The 16991-nt window shown below is 45.6% G+C and overlaps 1 protein-coding gene and 1 pseudogene across 4 annotated transcripts in view; one reads left to right on the forward strand and one right to left on the reverse strand.

Moving 5' to 3' along the window:
• The window catches only part of LOC145359526 (UDP-glucuronosyltransferase 2C1 pseudogene), a 42995-nt pseudogene that overhangs the window by 3998 nt on the left and 22006 nt on the right, over positions 1–16991 (reverse strand). The window contains exons 1-2 of one of the 3 annotated variants that reach the window (XR_013889595.1): positions 16867–16958; positions 167–303 (exon numbers count right to left, since the gene is read on the reverse strand). The exons of 1 other annotated variant lie outside the window; for it this stretch is intronic. The product of XR_013889595.1 is annotated as a UDP-glucuronosyltransferase 2C1 pseudogene, transcript variant X2 (transcript). Of the gene's footprint in view, positions 1–166; positions 304–16866; positions 16970–16991 lie in introns of those variants that run through there. One more of the 3 variants, XR_013889594.1, reaches the window with a different exon arrangement.
• LOC145359428 (uncharacterized) lies at positions 7863–9765 on the forward strand. The gene is given in 2 exon segments (XM_080213976.1): positions 7863–9296; positions 9298–9765. Coding segments are annotated over 2 exon segments (1902 nt in total).

Below are 16991 nucleotides of genomic sequence, written 5' to 3' on the forward strand. Positions count from 1 at the left end.
AGTAAAAGATTTTACAAATATATAAAGAAGAAGAGACTGACTAAAGTGAATGTTGGAACCTTGGAGGACGAGACGGGGAATTTAACGGTGGGAAACGAGGAAATGGCTGAGACTATAAATAAGTTTTTTGTGTTGGTCTTCACGAAGGAGGACACAAATAGCTTACCAAATATTAAAGATATAGGGTTGGTAGGAGATGAGGTCCTTAATACAATTACTGTCACTGGCGAGGTAGTGCTTGATAGACTAACGGAACTGAAGGTAGACAAGTCCCCAGGACCAGATGGAATGCATTCCAGGGTTCTGAAAGAAATTACAGAAGTAATAGTAGATGCCTTAGTAATTACTTATCAAACTTCACTGGACTCTGGGGAAGTGCCGGTGGATTGGAAAACAGCTCCTGTTACGCTGCTGTTTAAAAAAAGTAGCAGACAAAAGGCAGGGAACTACTGGCCAGTTAGCTTAACGTCTGTAGTTGGAAAAATGCTCGAATCCATCATCAAAGATGAAATAGCAAGACACCTAGAAAAAAATGGTTTGATCAAACAGAAGCAGCATGGATTTGTGAAAGGGAAGTCGTGTTTAACAAATTTACTGGATTTTTATGAAGATGTGATTAGTGCGGTAGACAGAGGGGAAGCGGTGGATGTGGTGCTTTTAGATTTCCAGTAGGCGTTCGATAAGGAGCCTCACAAAAGGTTGCTGCAGAAAGTTAGGGTACACAGAGCTGGGGGTAAAGTGTTAGCATGGATTGAGGATTGGCTATCTAACAGGAAGCAGAGAGTTGGAATAAATGGGTGCTTTTCTGGTTGACAATTGGTGACTAGTGGAGTGCTGCAGGGATCGGTGCTGGGGCCTCAACTGTTTACCATATACAGAGACGATCTGGAGGAGGGAGATGAGTGCAGGGTAACAAAATTTGCTGATGACACAAAGATGAGTGGAAAAGTGAATTGCATGGAGGACGCGGAAAGTCTACAGAGAGATCTGCATAGGCTGAGTGAGTGGGCAAGGATCTGGCAGATGGAGTATAACGTTAGCAAATGTGAGGTTATCCACTTTGGTAGAAATAATAGTAGAAAGGAACATTATTTAAAGGGTGAAAAGTTGCAGCATGCTACTGTGCAGAGGGACCTGGGGGTCCTTGTGCACGAATTGCAAAAACTCAGTCTGCAGGTGCAGCAGGTGATCAAGAAGGCAAATGGAATGTTGGCCTTTATCACAAGGGGGATAGAATATAAAAGCAGGGAGGTCTTGCTGAAACTGTGCAAGGCGCTGGTGAGGCCGCAACTGGAGTATTATGTGCAGTTTTGGTCCCCTTATTTGTGTAAGGATATATTGGCCCTGGAGGGAGTACAGAGAAGGTTCACCAGGCTGATACCGGAGCTCAGGGGGTTAGCCTATGTGGAGCGATTGAATCGACTGGGTCTGTACTCGTTGGAGTTTAGAAGGCTGAGGGGAGATCTTATAGACTTACAAGATAATGAAGGGGCTAGATAGGGTAGAGGTAGAGAGATTCCGCTTAGAAAGGAAAACAGAACTAGAGGGCACAGCCTCAAAATAAGGGGGGGTGCAGTTTAGAACACAGCTGAGGAGGAACTTCTTCACTCAAAGGGTGGTGAATCTCTGGAATTCTCTGCCCGTTGAAGTGGTGGAGGCTGCCTTGTTGACTATATTTAAGTCACGGGTAGATAGATTTCTGATAGGCAAGGGAATTAAGGGTCATGGGGAGAAGGCGGGAAAGTGGAACTGAGCCACTTCAGCCATGACCTTATTGAATGGCGGGGCAGGCTCGAAGGGCTAGATGGCCTACTCCTGCTCCTATTTCTTATGTTCTTATATACGTCAATGAGTATTTCTAACACACTTCTGTTAAACAAGGCACTTTATTGAAATCGGATCTCAGGGTTGAACAACATGTGGAATAAAAGACCCCCTACACACTGTACAAAGGCTTGGTGACCAAGATTCCGTCTGACCAGTTCTGATGAACAGTCACTGACTAGAATTATTATGGAACTTAATTCAGATGGATGTGAGGTGATGCATTTTGGAGGATCAAATCTAGATGTGAATTATACTGTGAGTGGCAGAACCCTTCGGGACATTAACATACAAAGGGATCTGGGTGTGCAGGTCCACAGTTCCCTAAAAGTGGCCAAGCTGATTAAGAAGGCATATGGCATGCTTACCTTCATCAGCTGGAAAACTGAGTACAAAAGTTGGGAAATCAGGTTGCAGCTATATAAAAACTTTGGTTAGACCGTATTTAGAGTGTCGCGTGCGGTTCTGATCACCACACCACCAGAACATAGAACATAGAACACTACAGCACAAACAGGCCCTTCGGCCCACGAGTTGCACCGATCACATCAACACCTACCAACCTACAGACCTATCTATAACCCTCAATCTCATTAAACCCCATATACTCATCCAGAAGTCTTTTAAAAGACCCCAGCGAGTTCGCCTCCACCACCACTGACAGCAGCCGATTCCATTCACTCACCACCCTCTGAGTGAAAAACTTACCCCTAACATCACTTCTGAACTTCCCTCCCTGCACCTTAAATCTGTGTCCTCTCGTAGCAACCATTTCAACCCGGGGAAATAGCCTCTGAGAGTCCACCCTATCTATTCCTCTCAACATTTTGTAAACTTCTATCAGGTCGCCTCTCAACCTTCGTCTCTCCAGGGAAAAGAGACCCAGCTCCCTCAACCTAACTTCATAAGGCATGCCTCCCAGTCCAGGCAACATCCTTGTAAATCTCCTCTGTACCCTCTCAATAGCTATGTTCATTGTCTTCTCCATTATCTCCCATTCCTCAAGGTTCATCTGTGGCCATTTTGCCTGAAGACAACCAGTTCTGGAATAGGGAACTCATTTTGGTGCAAACATTTTCTTTCATCCATTCGAAGGATGTGAGCATCATTGGCATGGCCATCATTTATAACCCATCCCTGATTGCCCTTGAGAAGGGTGGCAATAAGTCATCTTCTCAAATTGTTGCAGTCCATCTGGTACAAGCGTAAACAGTGCTGCTAGGGCAAAAGTTTCAGGATTCTGATCGTGCAATAGCAAAGAAACAGCAATATGATACAAAGTTATGATACTGTCTGACTTAGAAGGGAAACTGCAAGTACTGGCAGTGCTAGTGTAAGGGGAAGCTGATGCAATTTTTGAGAAAGCGGGCTGACAGAGCGGGAAATCGAGAAGTGAAATATGCTGTATAAACGCTTTGCAGGGGCAGGTGCTTAAAAACAAGTATGAAATCAGTTGCTCGCAGTCAAAGTAGTCATGGGTTGGGTATGATAAAGAAGCGGTTACTGCGAACCATAAAAAGGAGGAATAGGCGCCAAAGATAGAACAAGGGAAGAGAGATGTAGGAGGGTGAAGCTAGCTGAGCAGTTCACGATAAGGGAGCGTGGAAACCAAGGACAGAACTAGCTGAGCAGTTCACGATAAGGAAGCGCGGTGCGGGAGCCAATTAACAAGGGAAGGGAGATGTATGATAAACTGCATAGGCATATAAGGCAGAATCATGTATTGTGTGTGTGTGTGTGTACCTGCGGGACTGCACCCTTTCTTGCAAGATTGAATAAACTGACGTAGAATGACTCCGCCGTGTCTTTGATTTCAAGAGCAGGGGGGGAAAGGGAAGTGGGATCGGTGTCCCTAGAGGTGTCTCCTTGGATGGGCTCGACGGTTGAAACCTAACGGTGACAACTAAGCCGATCGAGCTCCCCCCCAAGGATTGAGTCAGTTGCTCGGGTGTAATCCATACAAACTGACTGGCCTCGGGTTGGGTACCTCCTACTTCTCACACAAATTGGGGGCTCGTCCGGGATCCTGAATTATAACGGGGACCTCTCGCAGGGGGACCAACTCCGTGGAATAAGACGCGTCTGGTATATATTTATGCCTAGGAATGCCGTTTTGGTCCCCGGGTGGAGAGATCTGAAACCACTCGATTGAGATAATTCTGGACCCTAGGAAGGAAATCACACGGATGAGTAGGGGAGAAGGACTGTGACGGGGACCTGTAAAAAGGAAAGGGGGTACACACACAGGCAGAAGTCAGACAACTCCGTGCACGGATCAAGGTAAGAAATTTCTCTCGGAATTTGGATTCGGGCTAGTGAGAGTTATTATCTACCTTGTTGACTTCATGGTTATGACAGTATGATCTGAGAGTGTGGGTGATTCATACTCAAGACGACTACTGGAGACTAACCATGGGAAATAGGTCGTCTTCGGGACGGGGAACCTAGGAGGAAGGATAAGAAGGAGGAAATACCCCCAGATAGCCCATTAGGTATGAAGTTACAAAATTGGGACTATGGGACGAAGACGAGAAATCTGGACAAAACGGTTATGATAAAATATTGTTGTTTTATATGGACAGCAGAACCAATCCGGCCACCGTCAGTATTCTGGCCAAAATACGGATTGGACGAGGATTGGGTCTGCCAACTCTTAAATTTATATGTAAATGGTAAACCATCACCCAGCCCGGAGGAAATCAAATACGCGGCTTGCTGGGTGGGAGCGATACCTGGGTCGCCCCTGTCTGTCCCACTATATCCTGTGATCCAGCAAACACAGGGTAAACCGAGACCCTGGGAGGTTCAGAGGGATGCGGTAAGGGAGAAGCAGCCGGTGTTCCAGAAAGAAATTGACCATGCAAGTTGCTGGATAATGTTAATTTAGGGGCTGCGGGGGAGGTTATGTGATGAGGGAGCAGAGGAAAGTAGAATAAGGGAGGTGTCCCTGGAGGCACTGGAGTTTGTGGATGGGTCACGAAGTATATAGATGGATCAGCGTGAATGGGATGGACCTACAATTGGTCTGAGCAGAAAGAGTAGAGAGAAGTATGTCAGTGGAACTGGTAATCCTGACATAGGCTTTTACTGAGGTGCGGGGAGAACGCTAATAGCGATTATGTATTCGGAATTGTGCATGACTATATGACTGTTTGAGAGAGAAAGGGATTTGTCATGACGTGAGGCACCCGAATCAAACATGGTCAAATTTATTAGAGGCCAGTGAGCTCCCATCAGTAAAGGGTTAAAAAGAGACAAGCAGGCTGACTCTGTATGGTACCGAGAGAGAGAGAGAGAGGGTGTAACTGTGTAATTGAGACCCTCATGTGATGTAATAGGTATAGCCAATCAAAGTGAATTGCTTTAAGTTTAATAAATTATGTAGGGATCGGACAGAGATTTGAATTCTGCCAAGTGGGAAAGGTGGCATTACATTGCATCTTAAAGTTGTGAGGAGAGTTAACCATTTAGGCACACAGTAGATTTGATTTTGTACTTGCCTGTGTTGGTTACAAAGGCAGAGCTGTAGAAATAATTAAACATGTAGATTGCACATTAGAATGCTTTCAGTATTTCTTCGTGCATCTGTGCTCCAAGTGATGTTTTGTTTTATTGTACCAGAATTGTAAGTATGTGCAAGGGTCTTGATTTAGTGGGGATATTTAAAGGTGATAAAAATAAATCTTATTTTGGATTTTCTGAATCAGGCTTTTGTTAAATAAACTGCTGTACTTTGACTCACAATTAGTCTCAGAGGTATCTTTACTTACAAGAATTGGTGCCGAAACCCGGGATCTGTTTACGGGTCCGGTTGAATGGCCACAACCGGAGCTCCGGAATAGATTACCAAATTTAAGGGAGTGAATCAAAGTGCAGTAGGGGCTCACCTGTGATGAAAAAGTGTGAGTGTGTGTGAGAGGTCTGAGCTGAGCATGTACAGACAAGGAGGCATCTGTCTTTACACCCAGCCTTAGACCAGTTGTTAAGAGGGGTGGCCCCCTATGCGAAGTTCAGGAGTTTGAAGTGAGTGTAAAGGCTAGAGAAGGATGCCTGGGATGTGATGTTCAGACGTGAGTAAGAAAGAATCTGTCTGAGAGATCGCCGGAGTAGAAGGGAAAGCCGGCTTAATAGTGTGAGCTTAAGGGTGTAAGCTCACGAGTGTAAGTGGTGGTACGGAGGGCACTAAACACCCCTAACAGGTATCACCAGACTCTGAGAAGAGCGACCTAGGGGTGGGATCCATTTCACCCACTAGATCAACAATGGAAATGATTGGAAAAAAAGGACAGAACTAAGATAATTGGAATTCTCTTAGTTTGAATTAATTAAACAGGTTTAAACCGGATTAATTGAACACATCTCAGTCTTGGGTAAAAAAAAATTGGGCTGACGACAAGGAGAAAATTAAAACATCAGAATCACAGATTGGAGAGTTAGAAAAGAGAAACCAAACAAAGAAAATAGCAGTATTGTTAATACATCAGTTAGCTGGACTAATTGAACAAGTAGCCACTTCCACTAAGAAGTGGAGTGGGGATAAAAAGATTAAGGAATTAGAATTCAGAGTAAGGGAACTGGAGAAACAAAACCAAGTGTTAGAAGACTACTGCAGGGGGACATTACCTCCCTACCCCGGCAGTATGACCATGAAACTCACAGCGCCTGGGAGCGACTTTGATACTGAGGAGAAGGTCTGTAACCTTGCTCCGGTAACGAGGGGAGGAACAGTGAATAATCCATTGACCAATTTAAATCCTTCACACCAGGGAAAGACATCAGATCCTGGTGTCACTGAGAAAACTCCAGCCCTGGAGTTCAAATGCCAAATTTTGGGTATTATCATCGTCCCACAAAGTATTTACAGTATTAGATATAGCTCATGAGTTCTCGTCCATCCCCTTGAACTTGAACTCACAGGATAAGTTTTTCTTTATAGTAGACGATAAGCACGGGTGTTATATTTGGGACATTTTAATATCCCAAGGGATCAAGGAGAGGCCTGTGGACAAGCTAGCCGATGAAATAAAAAAAAAGCAGCCCTAAACCCACAACCAATTAGGATGCAGGCCCTTATTTCCCTAATGCCCCGGGGAGCGAATCCAATCTTTACAGAAAAGGAAAAGGAGGAGCTGACTGAGATGGGAGCTAGGGAAACTGAGGAAGGGAAATGGGTACTGCCGGATGGAAGAGAAATGATAAATAAACAAGTAATGGGGGAAATCATGGCCCACTTACATCAGGGGAGTACTCGAACAAATAGCGCCTAGATATGGTTTGGTAGAGAATGTAGATTCTGATCAGGGAAGACATTTTACATCAAAAGTGCTACAAGGGATAATGAAAGGATTAGGAATATCATGGGACTTCCACACCCCCTGGCATCCCCCGTCCTCGGGCAAGGTCGAGCGGATGAACCAGACCCTTGAAAAACAGCTCACGAAACTCACTACTGAAACGGGGCTGCCCTGGACTAAGTGCCTTCCCCTAGCTCTCCTACAAATACGAACGCAACCGCGGCGTGATTTAGGTGTCTCCCCGTATGAAATGTTGTTCGGTCTCCCCTTTAATGGACCGAGGGGGGAGTTACCCCTCTTCGAGTCTAGAGACGTATTTATACGAAAATATGTTGAGGCCTTGGAATCTGTCCTGTCTCGTTTACGTCAACAGGGACTCCTGGCACGGACGCCGCCTCTAGAATTCGCGGTTCACACTATCAAGGCGGGACAGTGGGTCCTAATTAAGAACTGGAAACTACGAACATTGGAGCCGATCTGGGACTGCCCCTTCTTGGTACTACTGATTACAGAGACTGCTATACGGACGGCTGAGAGAGGCTGGACGCATTACACCAGAGTTAAGGGACCGGTACCGGCTCCAGTGGAGGAGACGTCAACTCTTAGCGATCACATTACAGAGGCGGAGCATATTACAGAGGACTAAGTGGACAATATTCTGAAATGAACTCTGATCACAATACTGAAATGCTACTAATATTGCTAATAATGTGGATAAAGTTTCTGGGGAGGGGCTTGGGAGCTATGGCACGGGTACATCAGGAAGCAGTTGATAGGTGGTATGCGGAAGAGGCGGCCCACGCAGGCAAAATATATTCGCTCACCATAAACGAAGCACCCCAGGTTCAGGTAATAGAGATTGATCTCTGCCGGATGGTGCCATGCGAGACCGTAGGGGAACGTGACCAGACTGCAGTAAACCTTGAAAGGCAGAAGGGATACCAGGGAAAGAGGATGGAATTGTTTTTCCTGGGAAAAGGGCTAGGTGAGGATATATCACTCGGGGTTAGGGAACGTGTCTCGTTAATTCCACGGGCCATCCTCCCTAGGAATTGCGGGCTGAACCAGTGTAATCCGTTATACCTCACCGTGAGGCAGACGGAATGGATGGTGGGAAATAGGTATGGGAACCTGGACAATGAAGTACTAGGGGTAAGAGTTAGGGGGGATAGATTGTGCTGCGTACGGATCACGGTCCAGAAGGCGGTAGCTGGCAGTTCCCCGGTTCTATGGAAGGAGACATCCGTCTCGGAAAGTTCCGAAGGGGTTAGGGTGATAAAGATAAAAGATCTCAAGGAGACTATTGAAATAGAAACGGGGTTCGGAGAAACGAATGCCTGGATTGAATGGGTCAGGTATACGGTCAAAAGGCTCGAAAAAGGCAACTGTTATGCCTGCACGGGCAGTAGGCCGACTCCACAGGTAGTTCCCTTCCCGTTGGGATGGGATAAGGAGCCACAACAGATGGAATGCCTGGTGAGATTATATCAACACCGGACGGCCTGGGATGATCCCACCTGCCAATCCCTGGGCCTGACGTTTCCCCCTGTAAGATCCAACAGGGAATCGCAGCCCCCAGTGTTCTCTGGGGTATTAGGGACACGTCACACTTGTGTTTCCCTGACTGGGAACAGACTGGACAGGCAGGTGGGCACCTTTGACAGATGCGGTACGATCAAAAACGTCAGTGACGACACGGGGGAAGGGAATTATTCCCAAATCCAGGTCCCCCGAGCTGACCTCTGGTGGTACTGTGGAGGAAGGACTTTGCGACCAACGTTACCCCGGAGATGGACAGGGACCTGCGCGATAGTCCAATCAGTTGTCCCATTCACCCTGGCATTCGAACACCAGGAACCCCGTAGGGATCGGCGAACAGAGAGGAGCTTACCCACCTCTTTTGACGACCGGGTCTATTTAGACAATATAGGAGTCCCCAGGGGGGTTCCCGATGAATATAAAGCTAGAAACCAGATAGCGGCGGGGTTTGAGTCTCTGTTCTGGTGGGTGACCATCAATAAGAATGTGGATTGGATCAACTACATCTACTATAACCAGCAGCGATTTATTAATTACACCCGCGATGCAGTGAAGGGAATCGCGGCGCAGCTTGATGCCACCAGCAGAATGGCATGGGAAAACAGGCTAGCCTTAGACATGATCCTGGCAGAGAAAGGCAGGGGTCTGTGTCATGATAGGGACACAGTGTTGTACCTTCATCCCGAACAACACTGCCCCTGATGGGTCAATCACTAGGGCTTTAGAAGGACTAACGACCCTGGCTGAGGAGATGGCTGAAAATTCAGGAGTGGATACTGACCTTGCTGGGTGGTGGGAGACATGGTTCGGGAAATGGAAAGGAGTCGTAGTATCCGTCCTCATCTCCTTTATAGTGGTAGCAGGGGTGTTGACCGCCTTAGGGTGCTGTGTTATCCCTTGCATACGGGGTCTGACACAGAGGCTCATTGAAACGGCTCTGACTAAACGCGATATCCTGGATGGACGGGTAGTGGGCATACACTTAGAAACAGAGGAGGGACAGGGCCTCCTAGACACCAAAGGTGGAGATGGCACCTGGGACGAACGAGCCCGCATAATGCTTGAGGGATGGAAACAGGAGGTGGAAGTCAAAAATTGCAGCGCGTAAGGAAAAGCAGGGGGGATTGTAAGGGGAAGCTGATGCAATTTTTGAGAAAGCGGGCTGACAGAGCGGGAAATTGAGAAGTGAAATATGCTGTATAAACGCTTTGCAGGGGCAGGTGCTTAAAAACAAGTATGAAATCAGTTGCTCGCAGTCAAAGTAGTCATGGGTTGGGTATGATAAAGAAGCGGTTACTGCGAACCATAAAAAGGAGGAATAGGCGCCAAAGATAGAACAAGGGAAGAGAGATGTAGGAGGGTGAAGCTAGCTGAGCAGTTCACGATAAGGGAGCGTGGAAACCAAGGACAGAACTAGCTGAGCAGTTCACGATAAGGAAGCACGGTGCGGGAGCCAATTAACAAGGGAAGGGAGATGTATGATAAACTGCATAGGCATATAAGGCAGAATCATGTATTGTGTGTGTGTGTGTACCTGCGGGACTGCACCCTTTCTTGCAAGATTGAATAAACTGACGTAGAATGACTCCGCCGTGTCTTTGATTTCAAGAGCAGGGGGGGAAAGGGAAGTGGGATTGATGTCCCTAGAGGTGTCTCTTTGGATGGGCTCGACGGTTGAAACCTAACGGTGACAACTAAGCCGATCGAGCTCCCCCCCAAGGATTGAGTCAGTTGCTCGGGTGTAATCCATACAAACTGACTGGCCTCGGGTTGGGTACCTCCTACTTCTCACACATATATGACACACACATCTATTACTGTTAGTGATAGAGGAAGCGAGTATGGTGGATTGAATTTTTTCAAGTGGCTGCTTTGTCCCAGGTGGCATTGAGTTTCAAACATTGTTGGAGCTGGATTTATCCAGGCAAGTCCTGTCTGCTATACCACACGTCCAGACTTGTGTCTTGCAGACTGTAGGCAATCCTTGTAGAGTCAAGAGGTGAGATACTTGCCACAGAATTCTCAGTATCTGAGCTGCTCTTGTAATCAGAGTACTTATGTGGCCATACAGTTCAATTTCTAATCAATGGACACAGAAGGACTCGGCAGAGGTAAGTGGTGAAGACAACAAATTCTGAAAAGTAGCGAGCATAGGAGGACGTGAGAGCTTTGGAGGGAGTACAAAGAAGGTTCACCAGGATGTTGCCTGGTCTTGAGGGTGTTGGCTATGAGGAAAGGTTGAATAAAGTAGGATTGTTTTGATTGGAAAGACGAAGGCTACAAAATTATGAGAGGCATAGACAGGGTGAATAGTTGGAAATTTTTTCCAAGGGTGGAAGTGTCAAATGCAAGGCAGCACAGATTCAAGGTGAGAGGGGGAAATTTTAAGGGAGATGTGCAGGAGAGATTTTTCATGCAGAGCGTGGTGGGTGCCTGAAATGCACTTCCAAAGGAAGTGGTGGAAGCAGGCACATTAGTAACAATTAAGAGGTATCTGCATGGGAACATGAGTGGGGAAGGAATAAAGAGATTCGGCATGAGTAAGGACAGAAGGTTTTTTTTAGTTTAGTTAGGGCATCATGATCAGCATGGGCATGGAGGGCTGAAGAGCCTGTTCCTGTGTTGTATTTTTCTTTGTTTTTTTGTTCTTTGTTCTTTAGTAACCTTTCCTTTCTTTCTCCTCAAAGGATGCCTGTCCTACTGTACAACTCCAATATTTTCTGTTCACATTTCAGACTTTGGCATTAGTGTAGAAGAAAATATCCAGGCCTGATCAGCACAGCGTGGTGACACAGTGGGCAGCACTGCAGCTTTATGGTGCCAGAGACAGGGTTCAATTCTGGCCTTGCGTGACTATCTATGTGGAATCTGTAATTCTCCCCATGTGTGCATGAGTTTCCTCCGGCTGCTCCAGTTTCCACAGTCCAAAGATGTGCAGATTCGGTGGATTGGTCATGCTCCATAGTCCCAGGATATGTAGGTTAGTGGGATTAGTGGGGTGTATAGAAAGTTAGGAGTTAATATATTCGCCAGCCCACTTAGCAATACACATGCTATGGGAATCTAAGTTTGGCCTGCCTTTGTGTTTTGCACAATATGATAATACCACAGTAATCACAGATCAAATAGAGCAGCTTGTATTTCTCTTTGTATACTGTTTTCCGACTATGTTCATACCAAGTCTTACACAGAAGTTGTTTGTGACACACTGTAAAAGGAAGACTTTGATCTGAATAAATTGGGCTCCAACCAGGACTGGGTGTGTGAACAGTTCCAGGATCACTTGGGCTCCAGCCATCATCACTGGGCTTCCTGTTGGGCATAAGGTCATGAAACTTGTTGCTTATTTTTATTTTTCTTGTGTTTCTTTCATATTATTTGGAATTTACCATACATTTACCCCATGTTCTGTTTTGTTCCTTTAATAGTCTGGGACAATGTTAAATAAGAAACAGGTTAGAAATATAATCTCTTAACTATTATAATTTTTATTGACAAAGAGCAAATAATATCAACTCACCTATTCAATGATAACTACAGCTTTCCCCTGCCACTCGCAAACACTACCTAGTCCTCTACCTCTTCAAACCTACCTCATGTAATCCCCCCCACTACAGCACAGGCAATCACCAGCCAACAAAACCTTCTGTAGTTGCTCATCTGCAGCTAGAAGAGGCTACTGCGCAGAGATCCACATGAACCACTGCTACGCCTGGTGTTCCATAGTCCAGGCCTCCCTCTTCCATCCAAAACTCCACAGTTTGCCCCAGTCTATCTCGCCAATTTGAATGCTCTATGTTGGTCTGGACTGGGGTGATTTCCCACTGGTGCTGCCAACAATTGGACAGTGGGGGTGATTCTGATCTCTGATGAGAATCACACCCCACCAAGTCAGGTAGGAAACCAAATTTTCAGTTTCCATCACATTGTCCCTGCCCCATCCATCTTTATATCCACCAGGGAGAATGGGGGAAGGGGGCAACTGAAAACCCTACCATGTGAGTTGCCTTCCCAACTGCTCATTGTATCTGCATGCTAACTTTATATGTTTTGCATTGAAGGACATCTGTGATTCTTGTGAATCCAAACTTTGGCAACCTTGTAAAAATATTGTGCTTTTTCATTCTTCTGGACTTACAGATATTTTGAATACAATTATGACCGTGTTTGACAATATATTTAACAAATCAAACCTGGGGGCTACATGTCCTCTCATGTAAAATGCAGGTTTGGATACAATGGGAGCGGATTGTGTTACGATTTGATGGTATTGAGCCAGGAGCAGCAAGTTAAAAAACTTGACAACAGATTTTGCAAGTTGCTCACATAAGAACATAAGAAATAGGAGCAGGAGTAGGCCATCTAGCCCTTCGAGCCTGCCCCACCATTCAATAAGATCATGGCTGATCTGTCGTGGCTCAGTTCCACTTTCCCGCCCTCTCTCCATAACCCTTAACCCACTTGCCTATCAAAAACCTATCTACCTGCGTCTTAAATATATTTAGCGAGGCAGCCTCCATCACTTCAACGGGCAGAGAATTCCAGAGATTCACCACCCTTTGAGTGAAGAAGTTCCTCCTCAACTCCGTCCTGAACTGCCCCCCCCTTATCTTGAGTCTGTGCCCTCTAGTCCTACTGTCCTTTCTGAGCGGGAAGAGCCTCTCCACCTCTATCCTATGCGCCTCAGCACATGCAAAGAACTTCCAATCAACGTCTTCTTTTTCTGACTTTTCCAAGAGACTTGCTTCTCTTAGGTAGCTAGCAAAGTCCTCGTCGCCAGTTTTTATGTTGTATTTTGGAGAATTGACACTGGGAAGCACTGGAAGTTCAAAATAATTGTGCTTTAATAAAGTAAAGTTTATTTATTAGTCACAAGTAAGGCTAACATTAACACTGCAATGGAGTTACCATAAAATTCCGCTAGTCACCAAATTCCAGCACCTGTTTGGGTCAATGCACCTAACCAGCACATCTTTCAGAATGTGGGAGGAAACGATAGCACCCGGAGGAAACCCATGCAGAACAGGGAGAACATGCAGACTCCACATGGACAGTGATCCAGGCCACAAATCGAACTCGGGTCCCTGGCGCTGTGAAGCAGTGGTGCAAACCACTGTGCTACCGTGCCACCCAGGGTGATATTTACAGGGCGATGGTTGCTTCTTCACTCTGACAGTTTCCTGTTCTAGTGATCTGTGATGCCAATTCTGGTGAATGCATGACTGTATTAATACACAGTACATGGTACAACTATCGAGAATCAATATTAATAAATAACAAAATTTTAATAGGTTGTCTTTAGTGGCCCTGAAAAGAATCTCATCATCTCAGTGGTCATAGTGGGCATCTTTCATGATTCATTTAAACATGTTTCCTATTCTTAAAGTCAACTTAACGAGTCTATAGTTAGCAAGTGCAATTAATCACTTTTTATTTGAAGTGACAATAGCTGTGTAAACAGCAAACGTTACGGTGCCAGTTTTATTCAATGTTGGATTGTGCTTGTTACTCTTCGAACATGGAACATGCTGAGGTGCATTCACTTTTGCAGAACCCGTGACCTTTTCACCCACCTCCCATTATAGAATGTTCGAGACGAGCACTAGACATTCAAATTGGTTTACCGTTGACTGTGGTCCCAAGATACTGGGTGAGATAAAAGCAACTATGATAAAAATCACGTTCAAGGTCTATGTTCTTTTAAATTTTGGAACATTTTGATTTGGAGATATGTCTTATTCAGCCAATGGGAGTCAGACTATTTTTCAGATGCTATGTCAGAAATTTATGGCATTTAATCTAAATCATAATACCTTCCAGCAAGAGATTATATTTTCCATTTTATTCTTGCAATTTATTTTAATATATTAAGCAGTGTACAAATACATTAAATAGTGAGGCCTCTTTCAGTACTGTAGGGATTCTGTGATTTTAAGACATGTTATTTAGAACTACCATGCAATATACAACACCATGTTAGGCATCAGGATAATCTCCTGTGATTCTTGCGATTTGATTGGGTAGATAGGTTGAACATCACTATATATATTGTGAGGAATGCTGCCCTTTTATAGGGCTTTAGAAGGCCATTGTCATCCTGTGGACATAAAAACAGAGAAACTCTACAGTCAGAAGAAGGCCATTTGGCCCTTCGAGTCTGCACCAACAACAATCCCACCCAGGCCCTATCCCCGAAACATAAGAACATAAGAAATAGAAGCAGGAGTAGGCCATCTAGCCCTTCGAGCCTGTCCCGTCATTCAATAAGATCATGGCTGATCTGTCGTGGCTCAGTTCCACATTCCCGCCCTCTCCCCATAACCCTTAATCCCCTCGCTTATCAAAAACCCATCAACCCGCGTCTTAAAAATATTTAGCGAGGCAGCCTCCACCACTTCAACGGGCAGAGAATTCCAGAGATTCACCACCCTTTGAGTGAAGAAGTTCCTCCTCAACTCCGTTCTAAACCGCCCCCCCCTTTATCTTGAGGCTGTGCCCCCTAGTCCTACTGTCCTTTCTGAGCGGGAAGAGTCTCTCCACCTCTATCCTATCCATCCCATTCATCATCTTATACGTCTCAATGAGATCTCCCCTCATTCTTCTAAACTCTAACGAGTACAAGCCTAGTTTATTCAGCCTCTCCTCATAGCTCAACCCCCTCAACTCCGGTATCAGCCTAGTAAACCTCCTCTGCACTCCCTCCAAGGCCAAAATATCCTTGCGTAAGTGCAGCGACCAAAACTGCACACAGTACTCCAGCTGCGGCCTCACCAATGCCCTATACAGCTGCAGCAAGACCTCCCTACTTTTATATTCAATCCCCCTCGCTATGAAGGCCAGCATCCCATTCGCCTTCCTGACCACCTGCTGCACCTGCAGGCTGGGTTTTTGCGACTCATGCACAAGGACCCCGAGGTCCCTCTGCACCGTCGCCTGCTGCAGTTTTTCGCCACGTAAGTAATAGTCCTTCCTACCATTCTTCCTACCAAAGTGGACCACCTCGCACCTGCCAACATTAAATTCCATTTGCCAGTTCCTGGCCCATTCGCCCAGCCTATCTAGATCCTTCTGCAGACTCTCCACACCCTCCGCACAATTTGCCGTTCCCCCAATCTTGGTGTCATCAGCAAATTTCGACACCATACACTCGGTTCCCTCCTCCAGATCATCTATATAAATGGTAAATAGCTGAGGCCCCAGCACCGACCCCTGGGGCACTCCACTAGTCACCAACCGCCAATCCGAATAGCACCCATTAACCCCCACTCTCTGCCTCCTATTTGACAACCAATCCTCTATCCACGCTAACACCCTACCCCCAACTCCATGCCCCCTTACCTTCTGCAATAACCCCTTGTGAGGCACCTTGTCAAACGCCTTCTGAAAATCAAGAAAGACCACATCCACCGGCTCTCCTCTATCCACCGCCCTAGACACATCCTCATAGAACTCCAGTAAATTTGTCAGACATGACTTCCCCCTAACGAAACCGTGCTGCGTCTGCTCTATCAAACAATTCTCCTCAAGATCAAACAATTCTCCTGCTTGTCCACTCACTATTCCATTCAATTCACTGGTGCCAGTTAATGCTTCTTCCTGGGATACTTTTCTCGGTAGTTTTGTTTGTGGTCCTTCCTGGCACTCTCAGGAGCAATGGAAATCAAACCTGAACTGTTGGCGTTATTGCGAATCACATGCTAACCAGTTCCTATACTTACTAAACTAGGAATTTCTATCTGTGACTGCCACATACTATTCTGCACCCTCTTCGTTCTTTCTTCCCTATCTACTTTATAAACACTATGTTTTGTCTGTATAGCATGCAAGAAACAATACTTTTTACTATGTCCCAATACATATGACAGTAATAAATCAAATCAAATCAAAATCGGTACTTGAGCCAGGATTTTACAGTCCCTCTACCCCAGTGGATGTCATGGTCCTACAAAAGGAAATGGCAAATTAAATGGCACACTGCATCTGCAGGTGATGGGCGGGAAGACACGCTGTGGTGAAGCCATAAAATCCTTGTCCCTGGTGTTAGGGCAATGCACATAACCTAAAGAAATGGTTGCTGCCTTCAATATCATTGTATAGAAATTAGATGCAATTTAACCCTGCCTTGCTTAGGAGATCTATTCATTACATTTGAGAGAGTACTTTGAACTTGTAGATTATGAAATAATCATGAAATTGAACTTTCACTTACTGGTGTTGCAAATATCAAGCGCTGTAGGAAGTCTTGTATTCCGTACTTACAACTCGCAAATCCAAAGTCTGCTGTGAGTTTCTGATTGTGTAACACTGAGTAATTAACTACTCATGTTTTGCAAT

The sequence above is a fragment of the Carcharhinus amblyrhynchos genome, chromosome 28, assembly GCF_965287045.1.
Source record: "Carcharhinus amblyrhynchos chromosome 28, sCarAmb.v2.hapA, whole genome shotgun sequence".
NCBI classification, from domain to species: domain Eukaryota; kingdom Metazoa; phylum Chordata; class Chondrichthyes; order Carcharhiniformes; family Carcharhinidae; genus Carcharhinus; species Carcharhinus amblyrhynchos.